General features: G+C 41.2%; 1 protein-coding gene across 2 annotated transcripts; it reads left to right on the forward strand.

Moving 5' to 3' along the window:
- Positions 1–16,792, forward strand: LOC149397709 (disease resistance protein RPM1-like). 2 transcript variants are annotated; one of them, XM_089616126.1, is made up of 2 exons: positions 1–2,979; positions 16,550–16,792. In XM_089616126.1, exon 1 carries the CDS (start codon positions 225–227, stop codon positions 2,976–2,978), a length of 2,754 nt encoding a protein of 917 aa, XP_089472252.1. In that variant the 5' UTR covers positions 1–224; the 3' UTR covers position 2,979; positions 16,550–16,792. The 2 variants fall into 2 exon arrangements, with proteins under 2 accessions (XP_089472252.1, XP_089472251.1); XM_089616125.1 differs by lacking the exon at positions 16,550–16,792 and adding an exon at positions 3,078–3,370.
- The last annotated feature ends 1,572 nt before the right edge of the window (positions 16,793–18,364 follow it).

Below are 18,364 nucleotides of genomic sequence, written 5' to 3' on the forward strand. Positions count from 1 at the left end.
CAGCCGTGTCCTTCTTGCAATGGATAAAATTAGACAACACTAGGAAGGGGTTTCTTAAACACCACTCATTGATCGTTGCCCATTAAAAAAAAAAAAAAAAAAAAAAAAAAAAAAAAAACCACCGACAACTACAAGTGTACTGTTGATCAAAACGCTACTTTCCCCCCTAAGACGGGTTTTATTTTCCTTTTTTTTTTAAGATCAGATCAGATCCGAGTGAAACAATGGCAGAGACGTTTCTGAGTCCTGTGATTGGGAAACTGATTGACCTTCTGATCGATGAAGCCAAGTCGTTGAAAGGAGTTCGCAACCAAGTCAAAGGGCTTCAAATGGAGTTGGAGATCATCGAGCCTCTTCTCCGTGACGCCGAAGCCAAGTCCGGCAGAGGAGAGCTCAGCGACGCCTCCAAGGTGTGGCTGAGACAGCTCAGATCGGAAGCCGAACGCATCGAAGACGTCGTCGACGTATACACTTATCACGCCGGTCAAGATCGACTCGGTTTCCTCGAATCTCTACGCAACTTGAAAACACGACGTGACTTAGCCTCAGAGATTCAAGAAATCGAAGGCTCGCTGCAGAAAATCAAGGAGAGCGGTCTCAGCTACGGCTTGAGACCCTTCGAGCAAGGCAGGGAAGGGAATTCACAGGTCGACCCTCGTATCGGTGCGCTCTTTGTCGGCGAGGATGAGCTTGTCGGCATTGAATCGGCGTCGACGGAGCTGGTGAGCATTTTGGCTGAAGGCTCGTCGGAGCGTACGGTGGTTTCGCTTGTCGGCGAAGGCGGGATCGGAAAAACGACTCTCGCGAGGAAAGTGTACAACGATGTCGTTGAGAAAGGATGCTTCGACACTCACGTTTGGGTCACCGTGTCCCAATCCTATGACATCCGCAAGATTCTCAAGATTCTCATGACTAAGATTTGCCCATCCCGGGAAAAAATCTTGGCCGATGAAGATGCCTTTACTCTCTTGAGAAGCTCTCTGCAGGAGAAGAGGTACGTGATCGTATTTGACGATGTTTGGCGAACCGATTTCTGGAGTGTCTTGAAGCATGCTTTTCCTAGTATTAGCAATGGTAGTCGGATTCTTGTCACGACTCGTAAAGCTACGATTGTAGAGTCTTTTCGCTCACCAATATCATGTAGAGTGGTCGTCAAAGAGCTAAAGACTTGGTCTACGGAACAAGCGTGGGAGCTTTTCTGTAAGAAAGCATTTCCACTCTCGAGTTGTCCGTCCGAGTTGGAATATTTGTCTCGTGAAATATTAAGTAAATGCCAAGGATTACCACTTGCTGTTGTCGCTGTAGCTGGATTGTTGTCGAAAAAGAAGGCTTGCGTCGTAGAATGGCAAAGAGTTCTTGAAAATTTTGATTATGTATTCGAAGAAGATCATGAGCTCTCAAACGTCTCAAAAGTTCTCTTGCTCAGTTATCATGATTTGCCTTACAATCTCAAAATGTGCTTCTTGTACTTTGGAATTTTTCCAGAAGATTTTTCCATTGACGGCGAAAGATTATGCAAAATTCTCATCGCTGAAGGCTTCATCGAGTTGAGAAAAAATAAGTCGTTGGAGCAAGTTGCTGATGAGTACTTGACTGAACTTGTCAATAGAAACATGATTTCTTTCGAGATACGTTATGGATTTTTTAGATGGTACAAAGTGCATGATTTGGTACGAGATGTGATCCTAAAAAGAGCTAGCGATTTGCATTTTTATGACTTATTTGACCACAATAAGCATAGCTCTAAAGAGAAGGGTCGGCGCCTGATAATTCACAATACTACAGAGAATGTTCTCGAAAGTGTTTATGATTCGAAGATCCGCTCAGTTGTTCTTGTCAACACGCTCGAAGTGTCGAACTCTATTGTAGTTGGACTGTTCAAAAAATGTAAGCTCTTGAAGGTGGTTGACTTCGAAGGTACTTATGTTGATAATGTCTCGGAAGTAGGGAATTTGTTACACTTGAAGTACTTAAATTTGAGAGGCTCAAAAGTAAGGACTCTCCCAAAGTCCATTGGAAAATTGCGTAATCTGCAAACATTGGATGTCAGATATACTTTAGTGCGAGAGTTGCCACGTGAGATAAACAAACTACATAAATTGCGCCACCTCATGTGTTACAATTTGGATAGAGAAATACAATACGGTGTGGAAACATATATCGGTACGAGGATGCATGAAGGAATCGGAATGTTGAAGGAATTGCAAACGCTCGGAATGGTGGAAGTACATTCAGGCGATCTTGGTGTCATGAAAGATATTCGGAAGCTGAGTAAATTGAAGAATTTTAATGTTTCAAAAGTGACTACATCGATGTGTGAAGCCCTTGGGAAATCTATCGAGAAAATGAACGACCTCGAACAGTTATTTATATCCTCAATCAACAATGAAGAGGTTTTAAGTTTGAACTGCATTTCTTCTCCTCCTGTTTTGCTGCGGTACATCCAACTGTGTTCTCGACTGCAGCGATTCCCGACTTGGGTTTCTAAGCTTCAGAATCTGCAGGGTCTCGAGCTGACTTTCTCGAAGTTAGTCGACGAGCCGCTGAGACATCTCAAAGATTTACCAAACTTGACATTCCTTGACATGTACGAGGCATACGACGGAGAGGAATTACAGTTCGAGGAAGGAAGTTTTCCAAAGCTAAAGCAACTCTACATAAGGCGTTTTGAAGGACTAAAAGTTATGAAGATCGCAAGCGGAGCACTACCTTCTCTCGAGGACTTTTCATTTGGTCCTTCCCTGCTGATGAAGGAAATTCCTCATGATGTGAAACACCTAATAAATCTGAAATCCCTTCATGTTTATGATAAGCCGAGAGAATTTGTGAATGCTCTACAACCCGATGGAGGCTCTGAATACTTCAAAATTCAGCATATACCTACGGTCAACTTTTTGTACCGCCAAGGAAGAGGACTCTATCGTAGTTACAAACTTGGTAGCACAAAGCTGCTGCAACATCTAGAAGAGCAACAGTAATGTAAGTAATTTTTCAACCATTAAGATGTGTTGCAGTTTCAACCTCCTCAGATTGAACTTGATTAAATAAAAAATCATTTCTTTTTTTTTTTTCTTCAGGAAAAATGGACAACAGCATAGCATACAAAATTACAGAGCAAAAAAAAAAACATATATATTTGCAGTTGTAATATGATTTCAGCAGATGAGAGTCAATACCAGAATGGAAAATTTAACTGTAAAAAACTAAGCTCATTCGTTTAGTTGAATCTCTGTCATTTTTCTTGTCAATATATTTATGAAGATGACTAGTTATATTGATTTCAGATTCAATTTGAAGATGTTTTAGATTCGTTGACTTGATACTAGCTACTTTTGTCCATCTTTTGTTTGGAGCCCGGTCTTATTTTCCTCACATTCCTTCACCAAGGAAGAGCGCTAGGGGTTGCTGATAATTTCACTAATAATTATTGTTATTATTATTTAAATTGAACAATGTGAATGAACTTCATCAGAATACTGCTCGAAATTAGGGAGAGGCTTGCGTGAGTTATCGCCTAGTATCCATGTTTTTTGTAACGTCGAAAATGAACTTGAAATAGACGTATTATGATGAAAACAGAATGCTAATCATATATTCTTAAATCTAACAGTGTGATCATATACATAAACCAGCATGATTGAACGGATTCCATTTCTCAGCCTTTATCGGAGAAATATCGTTGATGTGTTCTAAAACTTCTTAGTTCTTTTTTTCCTATAGAGCTTTAATATCATTATCATCACTCTCATCATTTATTTTTAACTTCCCTTCTGTTACAGATCGAATCTTATAGCCACGCATTGTTCAAAAATCAAGATTGTAAAACCCAAAGATTTGGTTTCCATGGAAAAAGAATGAAGGGAAGGGAGAGTTGAAACGTTATGCTAACTGTAGGTTGACTTATAGCTCATGGCCTATTAACATTCATAAATTCTGGCCATTATTAACATTTGAAATATTCTGGCACATTATCATGTAGATTTTTCTCATTCACCGAAGATAGGACTCTCGCATGTTGTTATCACATACGATTACAAAAACTAATGCAAATTCCCTGATTTGGAGAAGAATTCATTGAAAACTAGCTCATGTGCAATATCTGATCTGAACTATTTTATAGGTCTTGTATACTGAGTTGTTATCATTGAACAAAACTTTGGTGTTAGCATGGGAACATCAAATTTATGTTTCCTCAAGAAAATCTAACAGAAAAACGAGTACTGTTGACCTGTAAAATTAGTACAACAATATCCTGCGAAAATACACAGACTCCGAGTAGAGGACTCCGAGTACTGAAACGATTTAGGCAAGACTTTCTCTTTATACTGACGAATCTAATACAAGAGAGCAGTGTTTACGAAAGGTTCTAAGTGAAAGAAAACAAGTAAAGTATTCTAAGAATTCCCCCCTCCTTCTAGCGCCAACTGTTGACTTGTAAAATTAGTACAACAATGTCCTGCGAAAATACACAGACTCCGAGTAGAGGACTCCGAGTACTGAAACGATTTAGGCAAGACTTTCTCTTTATACTAACGAATCTAATACAAGAGAGCAGTGTTTACGAAAGGTTCTAAGTGAAAGAAAATAAGTGAAGTATTCTAAGAATTCCCCCCTCCTTGAGAATCTCCGCGAGCTCCTATTTATACTTGTCTGGTGTAGCTTCGTGGTTGTGGGCTCTGACGGTTATTCTGGGGAACGTGGGGTGATCACTCCCACGTTCTAGACGGTTTTTGGGTAACTGCCGCTTTCTCTTCATTGAGGTGGACGGTTACTATTCTTCGTATAGTTTTGGAACCGTTGAGGTGTGCGTTTTAGAGATTTGAAACATGTTTTCTTTTGGTTTGACTAGTCTTTGACCCACGGTCTTCTCTTCTCTCCGAAGTTCTGATCGGTAGGTTTCGTTCTTATCTTATGAACGGTTCGTTCATTTTCAATGGACAGCCCTTGGGTCTATTCTACCTGAGCTCGGTGCTGGATTCTTCTTTCTGCTCGGGAGTCTGACTAACCTACTCGGTGTCTGACTAATTTATCCCGTAACAGCAGCCCTCCAGTTTCTTAGTATTTTTAGCAAAAATGGTAAGGAACTATTTCGGTTTAATTGATGGCCGCGTTCATCTTTGCTCGTTCGTCTCGGAATGACCCGAGTAAAGTTCTACATTCCTTTCTTTTTCACATGATATCGTACGACGTCGTTTGTCTTTGGTAATGTTGAATCATCGCGTCGTTTCGCTTCGACGGTCAGATCTGTTTGGCTTCTTGGACAAGCTTAATCCTAGCCGTTCATGTGGTCTTTATATAAGGCCTTTCCCGAAATTTTGGCTTCATTTTACATTTCTTCTCAAATTTCGCTCTTGGTGCGTTCTCGGTTTGGTCTACCTACTCGGACTGTGCTCCCAGTTCTCTCGTTTTTTGTTCAGATCTTCCGACCTTAAAACTTGTGGGTAAGGTTTCTTTATCATTAATCCGATATATTTCTTTTTGTTTCAAGGTCGTTACTCGGTGATCTGTACTTTCCTTTACTTCTCGTATTCGGACCCTCCGGACTTTAGGGATCATAGTTTCTCAACTTCCTTAGGGACATGGGAGGACTTGCGCGTCCTGACCTGAGTTTCGACCCCCGTGTTGTTCGGCGATCGGAGCCCGACCCCGATAATGTTATCTTGTTGGATGGGACCACGTTCCTTTTCCTCAGGAGTCGAGTTTGGTATCATATCCCAGAGATCGGATGGGACCGTCCCGTAATCGCTTATGAAGAATCATGCGTGTATCCCAGTCCCGAGTCCGAGGGGGTTGATAACGAGGCAAGGGTTTTTGACTCGTCTTCCCTGTCGTGTAGGGATACCATGGTTTTGGAGATATCGTCCTCGTCCGCTTCTTCGAGGGGAAGCGAGTCGGAGTCCCGAGAGACGATGAGCACTTCTCTTTCGCAAGACCATGACGAAGGGTATTCCCAAGGCGCTCCAGGTCCGAGTGGGAGGACTTTTGGGATAGATCTTCCAGAGGAGGAAGATGAGTCCCTGGTGTTTGAACGTAAAGAAGGCCAATTTTCGGCCAAAATTTGGACTTCTCGGGTTATCGAGAGATATATACAAGACTTGAGAGAGGAGTTTGAGATCGCGGAGGGGATCATCATCTCGGCCCCTTCAGAAGATGAGAGGGCTGATCAGCCCCCTGTCGGGAAGATTGCCTTTAACAAGGCTATCTTGAATGTGATCGGAGGATTGCCGATGCATCCTCTCATATCTCAGTTCGTCTCCGACCTGGGGTGTTCTCCTACTCAGCTCGTCCCTAATGTATATAAGATTTTTGTTGGGATGGCTGTGCTATGGGCGAAAGTTTATAATCGTCCCGTCACCTTAGAGGATTTCTCTCAGTACTATTCGCTCAAGTCGGCTCCGGGACAGCACGGTTATTATTATGCTCGGGCCCATGACGATCAGTCTAGAGTTTTCACTCGTCTTCCTTCCAGCCAGAAAAATTGGAAGGATTATTTCTTTTGGATTGAGGGGGACGTTTTCTACGAGAGATGCCCCATCAAAGCTTCGTTCTCGGAATTGGGTGTGACTCTGGTTCGGTTTTCTTTTAATTGAGATCAGATTTCTTATCTGGTTTCCTTATTCGTTGTATGCTTTGTCTCAGGTTCTCTTCCGCAATATCCCGAAGACGAGCGACCGCTTCATTCCGAGATTTTCGATATCTCGGAGGCTGATCGATCAACTTTTGTTCTGTCAGATCCAGATTTGCTCGACCAATACTACTATTATCCATACTCAAGTAAGTATTCGTATTAGATTGATTATGTACTTAATCTTTTCTTGTTCTCATTTACTTGCCTTTCTTAACAGAAATCGCAAAGATGGCAAGAAAAAGAACTGCTCCCGAGCAGGTCCCTCCAAACCCGAAACGCTCTAAGGTCATTCGGAGTGTCCTAGTCATTCCCCTGGGAAGAAGCAGGTCGAGCCTTCTGCTATTTCTGATCACCTGACACCGATCATCTCTTTCCTTCATGAACATCTTCCTGCCGAGAAGGTTCAGATGATTCAGAAGTCGGAGCCATTGGAAAGGCTTTCTCAAGTTACCGACTCCTGTGGTTTCGGTATGTTTTTATATTCAGCTAGTCGGATCCTCATTCATTTCTTTCTCTAATTTCGAACTGATCCCTTCGAATCCTTGCAGAGCTTTGTTGGAGTAATTGGCCTGGTCGGATCACTGAGTTCCGAGCTCTCATCTTTGAGGCGACGCAACGATCGCTTCCTGAAGGAGAGGGACGCGCCCAAGGAAGAGGTGGCGAGGGTTCGGTCGGAGCTCGAGCAGAAATTCCAGGAGGATCTCGAGGCTGCTCGTTTAGCGGCGGTTGAAGCGTACAAAGCTTCCGAAGATTATCGCAACATGCGAGATGATCTTTATACCGCTGGGATCAACGAAGCTGTTCGAATCCTTGGCCCGAAGAATCTTTCGCTGGATACTATGGACCTCGACGGGGATTCGGAGTCAATGGAGGAAGATCCCGAGCAGAGAGCCAATGACGACCAAGGGGATGGAGCCGACCTGGATTAGGAGTTCCTTGTTTTTCTTCTTTATTAACTCGCCCGTGTTTCGAACAATCGATCCGTAGTCGGATTTCTTTTATTATGTAACTTTTTACCCTCTTGGGTTTTGATAATATTTCTTTGTAGTCGGAGTTTTATTTTATTTGTGCTTTTGTTATTTTCAAGAATTCAGCAAGGTAAAGTACGACTAAGTGACAAAAGCTGAAATTAACTATGGTTAATAAACTCGAATTTTCTAAAAGAAAATTATTTAGACTTTTCAAATTGTTGGAATTTTGTGTGCGTAGCCTTCCTGCCCCGAAGTTTATCTTGAAGAATTAAAGAAAACATGCATTGGATACCGAGCAGAAAACATAACTAAGAAAGTGATATCTATTTTGAAATAAAACGACCATGATACGCGTATGTTTAAACTTTGCATATGCGACCAAGCCGCTTTTTGAATTAGAAAAGTACATGCGACCAAGCCGCTTTTTGAATTAGAAAAGTATATGCGACCAAGCCGCTTTTTGAATTAAAGGAAGTGTTTAAGTAAAGAAATGGCGAAGGTGTTCGGCGTTCCAAGGATTCTTTTCCATATCACCACTTAGTTGCTGTAGTCGGTATGCCCCGTTTCCGAAGTCTTCTCGGATGATATAGGGTCCTTCCCAATTTGCACCAAGGGCTCCATCTTGTTGGATTTTTGTGTGAAGAAAAATCTTTCTGAGGACTTTGTCGCCGACTTTGAATGATCTTGGTCGGACTTTCCTGTTGAAACACCGAGTAACTTTCTGTTGGTTAGCAAGATTTCTTAATCTAGCTTTTTCTCTTTTTTCTTCAAGCAAGTCTAAGTTAATTTTTAAGATTTCATTATTTGTCTCAGTGGAGTAGCGTTCTCTTCTCACCGTTGGTATCATAACATCGGTTGGAATGACCGCGTCGGAACCGTATGCGAGAGAGAAAGGCGTTTCGCCAGTTGCAGAGTGCTCGGTGGTTCTGTATGACCAGAGAACTTCCTGAAGGACATCTACCCATTCCGTTTTTTGCTCGTCCAGTTTTGTCTTCAGACCATGCTTTATAGTTTTGTTGACGGCTTCCACTAATCCGTTGGATTGTGGTCGGACTGGAGTAGAGAAAACTTTGTTAATGCCATATTTTTCACAAAAACTTTTGAATGAGTCGCAATCAAATTGAGTTCCGTGTTCGGACACAATTTTGACCGGGATCCCAAATCGCGTAATAATATTTTTCCATACAAATTTTTCAATAGCATGAGCGGTTATTTTGTTCAAGGGTTCAGCTTCAACCCATTTTGAAAAATAATCGATAGCTACTATTGCGTACCTGCATCCACCCCGACCTGTTGGCAATGCTCCGATTAAATCTATTCCCCATTCTGCGAATGAAATCGGGCATGAGAGGGTGATGAGAGGATTGGGAGGAAGCCTCGGGATGTTAGAGAATTTCTGGCACTTGATGCATCTTTGTGTCATCCGTCGAGCATCAGCTTTTAGTGTGGGCCAGTAGAGCCCTTGTTGGATGATCTTTTGTGCCAGCGCTTCACTTCCGATGTGGCTTCCGCATATTCCCTCGTGGATTTCTCTGAGAGCGTATTCGGCTTCATCTTCATCCAGGCATCTGAGGAGGGCTTGGGAAAACCCTCTTTTGTAGAGATTTTGACCTTCTAGGAAATACCGAGCAGCTCTGAATTTCAAACTTCTGGCTTTGTTCTTATCATTGGGCAAAGCCCCATGCTTCAAGTACTCCTTAATCGGAGTTTGCCATGATTCCCAATTGCTGATTTGAAGCACGAGAGGGACCTGTTCGACGCTTGATTGCCCAATTCTGATTACTGGGATTGACTCCGAGTCGGATCCCTGGGTTGCCAATTTTGCTAAAGCGTCAGCCTCCTCATTCATAGCTCTGGGGATTTGAGTGATTTCGCAGAGTTCGAATTCATTTGTCAGGCTTCTGGCCTTCTTGGCATATAGCGACATTTTTTCGCCTTTTGCCTGAAATTCATTTTTCATTTGGTTAACAATTAACTGAGAATCTGAGTACACTCTGAGTTTTTTGATTTCTAAATCCTTTGCTATCTGAAGTCCGTGTATCACGGCTTCGTACTCAGCTTCATTGTTTGAGGTATTGAAATTGGAATTTTAGAGCAAATTTTACCTTGTCTCCTTCTGGATTAGATAGCGCAATCCCGACTCCGGAGCCCTTTTCGTTGGCTGCTCCATCTACGTACATATCCCAAACCGGGAAATCAATCGGTCTGTACGTGAATTCTGCAATGAAGTCAGCTACTGCTTGTCCTTTGATTGCTGGTCGAGGGCTGAAGCATATATCGTATTGTGTCAGCTCGATCGACCATTTCATTAATCTTCCGGACACATCGGGTTTTTGCAGCACCTGGCGGAGCGGGAAATTGGTAAGAACTGTGATCAGATGTGCGAGGAAATAGTGTTTTAGCTTCCGAGATGCGGTGATGAGGGCGAAGGCTAACTTCTCGAGCTCCGGGTATTTTCCTTCCGCCTCGTTGAGACGTCGCGAAGTATAATAAACCGGGACCTGGTGTTTTCCCTCATTCTTGATTAATGCTGAGCTGACTGCATGCTCCGATACGGCTAAGTAAATTTCCAGGGGCTCTCCTTCCTGTACTTTTCTTAAAGTAGGAGGCCATGCCAAGTGCTCCTTCAGAGATTCGAAACTCTCATTGCATTGCTTGGTCCATTCAAATTCTTTGGAGCCTCTGAGCGCATTAAAGAAGTGAATGCTTCGATCAGTTGATCTTGAAATAAAACGGCTCAATGCAGCTATGCACCCTGTCAACTTCTGTACTTCTTTTATGTTTTGCGGCGGCGTCATGTTCATTAAGGCGGTGATCTTCTCTGGATTCACTTCGATGCCTCGTTCGTGAACGATGAAACCTAAGAATCTTCCTGCAGAGACACCAAAAGTACATTTTAGAGGATTAAGTTTCATGCGATATTGTCTTAAAATTTCGAATGATCTTCTAAGATCATCCGTATGTTCGGCGAACATGCGATTTACTAATCTCTGGTATGTTGCTCCCGCATTTTTTAATCCGAAGGGCATTACTGTGTAGCAGTATAGCCCTCAATCAGTTATAAATGCCGTGTGATCTTGGTCGGGACCATACATGGGGATTTGATTATACCCAGAGTAAGCATCCATGAAGCTTAACATTTCATGACATGCTGTGGCGTCTACTAATTGATCTATTCTTGGCATAGGGAAACTATCCTTTGGGCAAGCCTTGTTCAGATTTGTAAAATCTACACAAGTTCTCCATTTCCCGTTAGGTTTCTTGACCAAGACGGGATTGGCTACCCATTTTGGATATTTAGTTTCTTTTATCGACCCGTTAGAAATTAGCTTATCTACCTCTTCTTTTAAGGCTATATACCTCTCAGAGTTCAAGGCCCTTCTCTTTTGCCTAATAGGTTTTTCCTTAGGATCTATATTTAACCTATGACACGCTATTTGAGGATCTATCCCCGTCATGTCGGACTGTGACCAAGCAAATATGTCTAAGCTATTAGACAAAAGATAAATTAAATTATTTTTGGTACCTGATTCAAGATATTTTCCAATCTTGAGTTTCTTCCCAGGTTGTTTCGGATCCGGAGTGATCTCCTCGACTTCATCTCCTGGGCCAATTTCTTCTCGACTCGGAAGGCGTGGGTCGAAGTCTGAGTCGATCATCATAACTTTGTGGACATCTTTGTCCTGACTCTCTTTGAGATAATTTGCATAACAGCTTCTTGCAATAGCCTGTGTACCGACTACTTCACCTACTCTGTGCTCGGTAGGAAACTTCATCTTCAAATACTCCACCGAAGCGATGGCCCCGAGGGATTGCAAAGTTGGCCTGCCAATGATTGCGTTGAACGGAGATTTACCTGGAACTACCACCCATGGAGTGTTAGTGGTTTTACTTCTTGGGTTCTCTCCCACAGTTATCGGGAGTAAGATTATTCCCTTGGGCTGAATTGAGTCTCCTGTGAACCCATAGAGATTTTCAGAGGAAGGAGCCAATGCGTCTTGCTTAAGACCCATTTTGTTGAATGTGTCTTCATAGAGCACATCGACAGCACTCCCAGTATCCACTAATATTCGGTGAACGTTCCTGTTTATGATAAGAGCTGATATAACTAGTGGATCGTTGTGAGGGAACATTACCCACCGAGCATCTTCTGCTGTAAAGGTGACTGGCTCCGAGCTAGGTTTGGCTATCTTGCTGGGCCTTCGTTCGGCCGTAAACAAAATTTGTCGGGGTCCCGCGTAGGCTTCTCTTACATAGCTCTTTTGAGCGCTCCTTGAGTTTCCTCCCACATGTGGTCCTCCGACTATGAGCGAGATTTCAGCGTATGCTTCACCTTTATGATCCCCTTGCTCGGCCTTGAATTTCTTCAATGCTCCTCTTCGGATTGAAGCTTCTATAGCTTCTTTGAGGTTAAAACAGTCAGCAGTGCGGTGACCAATATCCGCGTGGAAAGCACAGTATTTTGTTTTATCTCTTTTTGAGATATCCTTCTTGATTGGTCTTGGCTTGGGGAAATCTTCTTTATCCCGTGTAAGACTGAATATCTCCTCTATCGGGGTATTGAGTTTATGATACTTATCAAACTTACTGGAAAAAGGCTTCAGGGGTCCTGCTCCAGACCGGCTTTTCTTTGGTGGGCGGTTATCTTCTGACTGCCGCTCCCTGTGCTCTTCTCGGTAACTTTTTGGTGGTTTTGCTTTTCTTGCCGCCAACCTTGCTTCCTCCGCGTTGATATATTTCTGAGCTCTCTTCAGGAAATCGTTGTAGTCTTTTGGACTAGTCTTCTGAAGTGACCACCAGAACTCTGATTCAGTTCGGACGCCGGAGGAGATCCCGAAGAGCTTAAAATCTTCATTCAGATCGTCAACCTGAAGAGCTTGCTCCGAGTAGCGATTAATAAAATCCTTCAATGACTCATCATGGGCTTGTCTCACCGCTAGCAGTCTTTCCTTGGGAGTTTTCCCCGAGCTGGAGCTGACAAATTGTTCCATGAATTTTCTGGATAACTGTTTCTAGGATCCTATGGAGTTTGGCTTTAGCTTTCTATACCACATTTTGGCTGAGCCTGTTAGAGTGATAGAGAACGCCTTGCACATAACTTCTGGTCCTGCTCCTTGCAGCAACATCCAAGAAGAGAAAGTGTCTAGATGGTCTCCCGGGTCGGTCTTGCCATCGTATACTGGGATGCTTGGCATCCTGAAGCGATCAGGCAACGGGTGTTCTAACACTCGTGCCGTGAAAGGGGAGACAACCTCTCCAACTTTTGAGGTAGACTCCTTCTGGCCAAGAGCCACCTCCTCAATTCGGCGCTCCAATCTTTTGAAGTTTGTTTTGTTGCTGTCTTCAGTTTCCGAGCTTCCTATACTATTTCTGAAAGTGTTTGAACGACTTTTATCCATAGTGGGCTGGTACCGATCAGGAATCTTTTCCTGACTGGACTGCTCCTTCTCGGAATCAAAGTCATCTTCCATCCTCTCATACCGATCTTTAACATGTTTCCGAGGTTTCTTAACCTGCGGATCCTGTCCAACGGGTTCTTTCCCTGATCGGTGCGAGGGCTCTTCATCTGGGATCACTACCGCGCTTCGCAGTGTGACTTTCCTCGCCTGCAACCTTCTCTTCAGCTCCCTATTATTCGCCTCTAAGACCGAAAGACGCTCTTGCATCTGTCTGAATTGTTCTTCGAGACTAGGTTCTGGGAGAAGTTCAGCTATTTCTTCCAAGGTGAGAGGCAAGGTGCGATTGTGATGCTCTATCTCCGTCTCCTGGTTGGGGACAGTGGTTGGGGTGGATGAACTAGCCATATTCTTCAGCTTCTAGGTCCCCTCCTTCTAGCGCCAACTGTTGACCTGTAAAATTAGTACAACAAAATCCTGCGAAAATACACAGACTCGGAGTAGAGAACTCCGAGTACTGAAACGATTTAGGCAAGACTTTCTCTTTATACTGACGAATCTAATACAAGAGAGCAGTGTTTACGAAAGGTTCTAAGTGAAAGAAAATAAGTAAAGTATTCTAAGAATTCCCCCCTCCTTCTAGCGCCAACTGTTGACCTGTAAAATTAGTGTCGGGGATGATTCCCCCATATAACCATATAAATGCCGAAAAGTAATTAATTACGCTAATCATGAGATAATTAATTCAATGATTATATGACAAGATCTAGATTTATGTTAATTAATATTATGAGAGAGCATATAAGTCAAGCAACCGAAATAAGAGTAAACGAGTACTTACATTGATTTTCGGTTCACGAACTTTCAGTTTTCACAATCCGTCTTCGTCTTGAACGTACAAGCCTCCACACGATCAAATAAGGGACTCTACTTCAAGGACTCGATGTGATGACACCTTAGTCTTCCGAAACTTAATCTCCCAGACGAATAAGAAAGATGAGTGGGCACAGTCTTTATCTCACTAGATCACGAAACTAGGTGTTTCGAGATCTCTCTCTTATTTTACTAAGAATGGAAACGAATTTCCGAGGGGAGGGGAGGCAAAAGTGCACGGCCAAAAGGAGGCTAGGATGCACGAAATTTCTCTCAAAAATTGCTTAAAATAATTGCTTATTTTTGCCTTCTCATGAACCCCTATTAATAGTAGTAAAAAGGAGATATTCATGGAATCTTCCAGAATATTTTATTTCCTTTTATTGTGTTCACACTAGAGGATTTAATCTTAGGCCGCTTGGATCTCAACAAGTGAATCCTACTTTTTTCTCTCATCCATCAGATCAATATCTATGAGATATTATTCTTTTATTTAAATAGAGAATAATTTATTTAGTGAGATAATAAAGGAGAATATATTATTCTCCTAAATATTTTCCTAAATACTTTCATTTAAATAAGGAGAAAATATAGGACAATATCTTATATTTTTCTCTCTCCTTTATTTAAACAACTAAATAGAACATATTGGTAAATACCAATATTATAAATTTCGAATTTTAGGCACACGGCCAAGGGGGGATTTGCGCAAACCCTAGTGCCAAAAATTCCCAAATCCGATTTTCATATTTTGTGCAAGGCCCAATTGCTTAAAACCCAATTAATTATTTATTTACTTGGTCCAACAATAAACAAATAATTAATAATTGTTTATTTACTTGATCAAACAATAAATAAACAATTCTACCGTAAATATTTATTTAATTATGCGAATACCCGTTTTCCAGAATTAATGCCGTCAATCACAATTACAGCAAGTGAGATTAATAATGATAAACATTATTATACGAAAGTTCTTATCCGCCTTTATCAGAGCCGAATCGGGGACTATGGACCTAGTAATAGGAGCTTAACAAATCCGATGAAAAAGACGAAATAGTCCTTTCTCTTTTGTCCATCGATTCGTCTAATCTTGGTCAAATACTCCACCTTGTAAGCCAAGACTGAACTCTCCTTTATACTAGAATTATATTTACTCATCGTGACGAGTGTCCACTGATATAGTCAGTTCGTGATCAAGATCCTCCAGGTTCAACCCGTATCAAGAGAAGTCAATTTTTCCGTTATACTTCTCTTGATACATATCAGCCCTAAGCATTGTTGCTTCCCCAGCGAAAGATTCTTTCGAACGTTACTTACTTCGAAAGTGCGCGCAATCTATCGGTTCTGGAATCAACCCTTAGGTGAGAGAACATTAACCTTCTTTCAGGAAAGCTGGATTCCGTATCTGTAAATCATTTCCCACTCGAATTATGCTCTGAGAAAACTCCCAAGACATATGCTATGATTAGCATGAATAGCCTTTTAGCGAATGAGTCAAAGAGCTCAGTAACATAACCCAGTGTCCATGATCACTTCAGGATTTAGATCAAATCTCACTGTGACCATCATAGTGGCCTCGGTTAGTGTGTCGTAACGGTCCTTAAACGACACATCTACACCAAGACCTGTCCGGGTCGTACACTTACCGCAAGTTTAGAATGCTCCCACATAGTGATCAGCCTTCACCCATGTGTTCCACATATATGACTTTAGATATAGTTTTCCAGGCGTATATCAGTCATCGACCATGTTTTAGCACACTGCCTAAACTCAGGTGCCCAGCACGTGACTCAGTTAGATATGGAGGCGCTATGGAATAATGAATGTTTAATAAATCTCATTAAATAAGAAATAACGCTTTCAATTCAAATAGATAATAAATGTCAAAATTTATTTTATTAATAATTTCAACGAGAATTTACATAAGTATCTTCTCGTGGGCAAGAATTCCTAACAATTAGTACAACAATATCCTGCGAAAATACACAGACTCCGAGTAGAGGACTCCGAGTACTGAAACGATTTAGGTAAGACTTTCTCTTTATACTGACGAATCTAATACAAGAGAGCAGTGTTTACGAAAGGTTCTAAGTGAAAGAAAATAAGTGAAGTATTCTAAGAATTCCCCCCTCCTTGAGAATCTCCGCGAGCTCCTATTTATACTTGTCTGGTGTAGCTTCGTGGTTGTGGGCTCTGACGGTTATTCTGGGGAACGTGGGGTGATCACTCCCACGTTCTAGACGGTTTTTTGGTAACTACCGCTTTCTCTTCATTGAGGTGGACGGTTACTATTCTTCGTATGGTTTTGGAACCGTTGAGGTGTGCGTTTTAGAGATTTGAAACATGTTTTCTTTTGGTTTGACTAGTCTTTGACCCACGGTCTTCTCTTCTCTCCGAAGTTCTGATCGGTAGGTTTCGTTCTTGTCTTATGAACGGTTCGTTTCTTTTCAATGGACAGCCCTTGGGTCTATTCTACCTGAGCTCGGTGCTGGATTCTTCTTTCTGCTCGGGAGTCTGACTAACCTACTCGGTGCCTGACTAATTTATCCCGTAACAAGTACAATCATCAATTAATGTCAAGATATATCGATAACCTAGATGATTTATAAGGTTTAGGTTTATCACTAGAAAAGAAATCTAAACGCCCTCGTTAATGATTTTAATTTCTTGAATGACAGGTGACCAAGACTGTTATGCTAAATCTGTGCAAAAACTGTTTTGGGCTTCTAAGTGGATCTCTCTGCTTGACTCTCATTTTGTTTGTATTCTGAATCTCAAAGTCATTGTTTGTGACACATATATGGCTTTGCAATTCATAGTTAATGCACTTACAGATATTAGATTGTACTTTTTAAAACGAGGTAGACAAAGCTCATAAGATAGAATGTGATCAGAATTCACTTTGATATCGTCATAATGATGAACAGGTAATTGAGGAAAGTGGTTGTTGACTTAGTCACTGGTCTCAAATCAATGACATGAAAATAGACTTGGGACATATGTGCCTTGAAGCACCTGAGTCCGAAATCCACATTGGGTTGAGACATGAATAACTGTTAATTAAATTAGTAAAATATAAGCACCTACACTATAATATGTCTCTAATTCGCATCAGAGTTTGATGTTGAGGATGTGAAAGTGGTGAGCTATTTATTCAACATGTTGAAAATCTGATGGCGGTGATATCTGATCATCCCAACCCTCAACTCCACCGTTTCATGTAGCACCCTTGACTCGTGAGCTCTCTTTCTTGTTGATCTTCTTCTGTGAGTCCTCTTTGACAGCCATATTGCCATAGCACTTGAGGAATCTGATCTACTAAATTCCACTCCAATTGAACATTGCTTTTCCTCTTGAGTCACCAACGCAAAACCATGTTGATTACTAGAATATGATCCATCGACAAGACTTGACTTCGGGCATTCTTGAAACTCTCATTCACTGCCATCACGTACCCACTATGAAGTAAATTTGCCAATTCCTTCACACCACCGGGGGTAAATTTTCCATAAGTGCAACTCGGTAAAAACATGTTCAGTTCTTCACACATCGATTTGATCAGATGAGTGAAATATATTGACGTACAAACTTTTGATCTAGTGAAATTTCGTGATGGAGCTGAAAATCCTAGCTCTGTTAGAATCTTTCTTTTAGATCATTCCAAATGTCGATAGCATAATCACTAAAGAGAATACTAGACAATATCTCTTTAGTTACATAATTTAATAGCCATAATTTAACCGACTATAATTTGTTATAATTATCATATAGGCATTAATAATTTCTTTATTGCTATTAATTACTTGATGTTCAAATCATTATCCTAGAATGCCCAAAACGTCCACATGATTCCAAATCAATGGCTATTTAAAAAATAAAAAAAATAAAAAAATGAAAGGTTGACTATTTAGCAATTCTCATCATTTTAGTGGTTTAGTTACTTAAAAATTTGATTTTTTTTTTTAACATTAATCAAATTTGTCACAGCTGAAATACTTTACCTATATATTATGCTTTAACGCTATAACCTTTACTATTTTTACAGTACTTTATTATTCTTAAATATAAGTAAAGAAAAAAATGTAGACAATATGCCATATGCATGTCCCATGGGCATGGCTATAGAACTGGTGTTAATTGTGAAGTATAAAAGAATCTTATGTATTTCCCAGGTTCAAAATTGACACATCAAAAACTCTTATCATTACAGAATATAAAAAAAACAAGTAACGCATGAAACTTTTTTCCAAAAAAAAGGAAAAGAAAAGAAGGTAACGCATAAAACATTACTGTATATCTCAACAATATTAAACTAAACCTTCTGAAGCACTCTTAATAAATAAAATACACAAGTTAACACTTTTTAAAAATCTCTCTTGCTCTGCCTCTCTCTCCCAAAACCTAGAAAGGCCGGCTCACATAAAATTTCAAAATCGGACATCGAGCGACACTCTGTGACGATCATTCTGTAGGTCTCTGGCGCGAGTTTTGAC

Source organism: Urtica dioica, chromosome 5, assembly GCF_054948205.1.
Source record: "Urtica dioica subsp. dioica isolate 48M chromosome 5, U.dioica_male_clone48M_v1_H2, whole genome shotgun sequence".
In the NCBI taxonomy this organism is placed as follows: Eukaryota; Viridiplantae; Streptophyta; class Magnoliopsida; order Rosales; family Urticaceae; genus Urtica; species Urtica dioica.